The sequence below is a fragment of the Penaeus monodon genome, chromosome 21 (genome assembly GCF_015228065.2).
Source record: "Penaeus monodon isolate SGIC_2016 chromosome 21, NSTDA_Pmon_1, whole genome shotgun sequence".
NCBI lineage: Eukaryota > Metazoa > Arthropoda > Malacostraca > Decapoda > Penaeidae > Penaeus > Penaeus monodon.
In genome coordinates this window covers 44,901,645-44,904,187 of record NC_051406.1, presented here as the reverse complement: position 1 = coordinate 44,904,187, position 2,543 = coordinate 44,901,645, and the positions used below count along the sequence as shown (strand labels likewise).

Sequence of the window (2,543 nt, the reverse complement as noted above, 5' to 3'; positions counted from 1 at the left end):
ACTTACTGCAAAGATTTTTTGGGGAAGTAATTGACGACGGACATTTGCCAGAATTTAGCAGAGATATCAAAAAGATGGTGGATAAGACTCTTGACACAGGACGGAAAGATGAGGAACAAATCTCACCCATTTCTTTTATTTTTTTTACAACGCATTTTCTTGAAAAAGTTTTGAATAGTAACTACTAATTGATATAAAAAATCAAGGAACACAAAAATGTAAATGGTCTGTAAAATTTGCTGTAATTCATGAAGTTCAAAATAATAGTACTGGGGTGTCCTCTGTTTTGAAGGAAGTATATACATGAGCTTGGTTAAAATATGAAACTACAAGACAAATCTGTAAATTTTGTAAGTGAAACATATAGTGGTCAGAAGTGGAAATATAACTTTTATGCAGTGTATTTTATTAACACTAAACCTTTTCCCAGGCTAGACTGTCTCCACCCATAGAGTGATTTTGCAATGCACTGAATTTCTAACCCACAGGGAGCGACACCGAAAGATGGTCCAAGTGCAGGCGTGACCATCATCACTGCCCTCGTCTCCCTGGCACAAGGCAAGCCCGTACGCCAAGACATTGCTATGACGGGGGAGGTTTCTCTCACGGGGAAGGTCCTTCCCGTTGGAGGAATCAAGGAGAAAACAATTGCAGTAAGTTTTGCAGATTGTAATGCGTGTTTGAAATTAAATTCCTGTTTGATAATCTCTTGCAAAGAATAATTCCAAAAAACAAATATGACATTAATAGTCTGCGCTGATGTTCCACTGGAATTAATCTGTTGGTCCTTTTCTCATTCCAGGCTAAACGCGTTGGAGTTAAGTGTGTCATTATGCCGGCAGAGAACAAGAAGGATTTCAGTGACTTGCCGGAGTTCATAACAGAAGGATTAGAAGTTCACTTTGCAGACAATTATGAAGATGTATATAGAGTTGCTTTTGCTGAGTAATGTTTTTTTTTATATTCATTTGTGAATGTATGGAATGTGATGCTGTTCACAGTGTGATAAACTTGTAGTCTGATGTTTCTTTTATCATGTTTTATGATTGTTGATCATAAATTGCAGGGTCGAATGTTTTGAGTTAATGTGTTAAGCAATGGGAAATGCAGATATGAATTGTTAGCCTTTATAAATATACATACAATAGCATTGTATAAGAAGGTTTAAAATATCCCCTGTTGTTTATGTGTATATACTGTATAGGAAATTGAATTTGTCTGATTTACAAAGAAAAGAGTTGTCCTGCAACTGTAGCATAATCTCATCATATTTAACCCAGGTGAACATTTGAAACAAAAGAAAGTAAGAAATTTTCGAAGAAAAATACATAAAAACGAGAACACTAAATGTGACATATGCGTCATATTTCCCATTTCTGTGGTAGTATGGATGACAAATGTACATATATAAATAAACCTCACAATATTTCCAGATTTTTTTAAAGAATTGGGAAGCCTACTTTTATATTTAATAAAAAAGTACCAAAATACTCTGAAGTGTCTGTTGCCCAAAGTGAATGGGAGGTGCAGAGGGAACCTTATTTCACAGTCATATTAGTATTGTGTGTTAGTGTTTTACAAAGGTCGTCTGAGTTTTAGTGTGATATGATATCCATTTTTACCCCAACTCTTTATTTTTCCCAAATTATGAATATGATGAAATAAATTGCTGTCCAGGTAGTGTCTTCATCTGCAACACCTGCAATTAGGAAGTGCAGTAAGATATCTGACATGAGTTCACAAATTATAAAGCTTCTATCAATTGCACTATACCGTACGGCCAGCTGTCTTCCACACAGGGTGGTTAATGTGTGTGCGGCCCACTCAATGCACATATATCTAGTATATTTCTTAATGGCAGGATAGGTAACGTATTTTTTTCGATTTCAAGACAAGAAGTAGAATCACTCATAAATGACCGCAGTCAGTCATCTTTTGCATCGGTAAACTAACATGTGCACATGATTCTCCCGTTTTGCAGATGGTAAGCATTCTGATAAGTCTTGAAAGCCCCGCGAAGGTATTTGGTCGCCATGAGCACCAAGAGGTTATAGGAAAAAAAGAGAGAGAGCAACTTTTCTACTACTAAATTCCAAATTAAATAGAGTTCGTATATGAATATGTGTCTCGGAACACCACGAAACTGTGTAGGGAAACTGATTTCGGCATAAACCCAACACTGATTAATCTAAGATAAGTTACCTGTTTTTAAGGCGCGGTTCAACTGGCTTTCTTTACGCCTTGACTCCGAGCCAACTCCATCCGCCCTGCCAGACCTCGTGTTTCAACAGCGAGAAGAGCCTCCGCGCCGGTCTAAACTTACACAAGGACTAACCAAGGTCTACATAAGTATAGACCTTGGGATTAACTACGCGGTAGCACGGAGCATGTCCCTGAGCTAGTCCGGGTGTCCAAACCTTGGCTTTTCGATAGCGTCGTCTGTGCTCTTGTGTTTTTCAAGGGTAAGCTAAAAGAAAAAAAAACTGCAGAATTGAGGATCAGATATTCATTTGTAGACATTAGTCCGAATAATGTAACCTTTG

The 2,543-nt window shown here is 37.5% G+C and overlaps 1 protein-coding gene across 1 annotated transcript in view; it reads left to right on the top strand.

Moving 5' to 3' along the window:
- LOC119586529 (lon protease homolog, mitochondrial-like) overlaps positions 1–1,430 on the top strand; it is an 11,527-nt gene extending 10,097 nt beyond the window's left edge. The window contains exons 18-19 of the mRNA XM_037935283.1: positions 489–653; positions 803–1,430. Of these exons, the coding sequence (XP_037791211.1) occupies positions 489–653; positions 803–949 (312 nt within the window). The 3' untranslated portion in view covers positions 950–1,430. The remainder of the gene's footprint in view (positions 1–488; positions 654–802) is intronic.
- Positions 1,431–2,543: the final 1,113 nt, after the last annotated feature.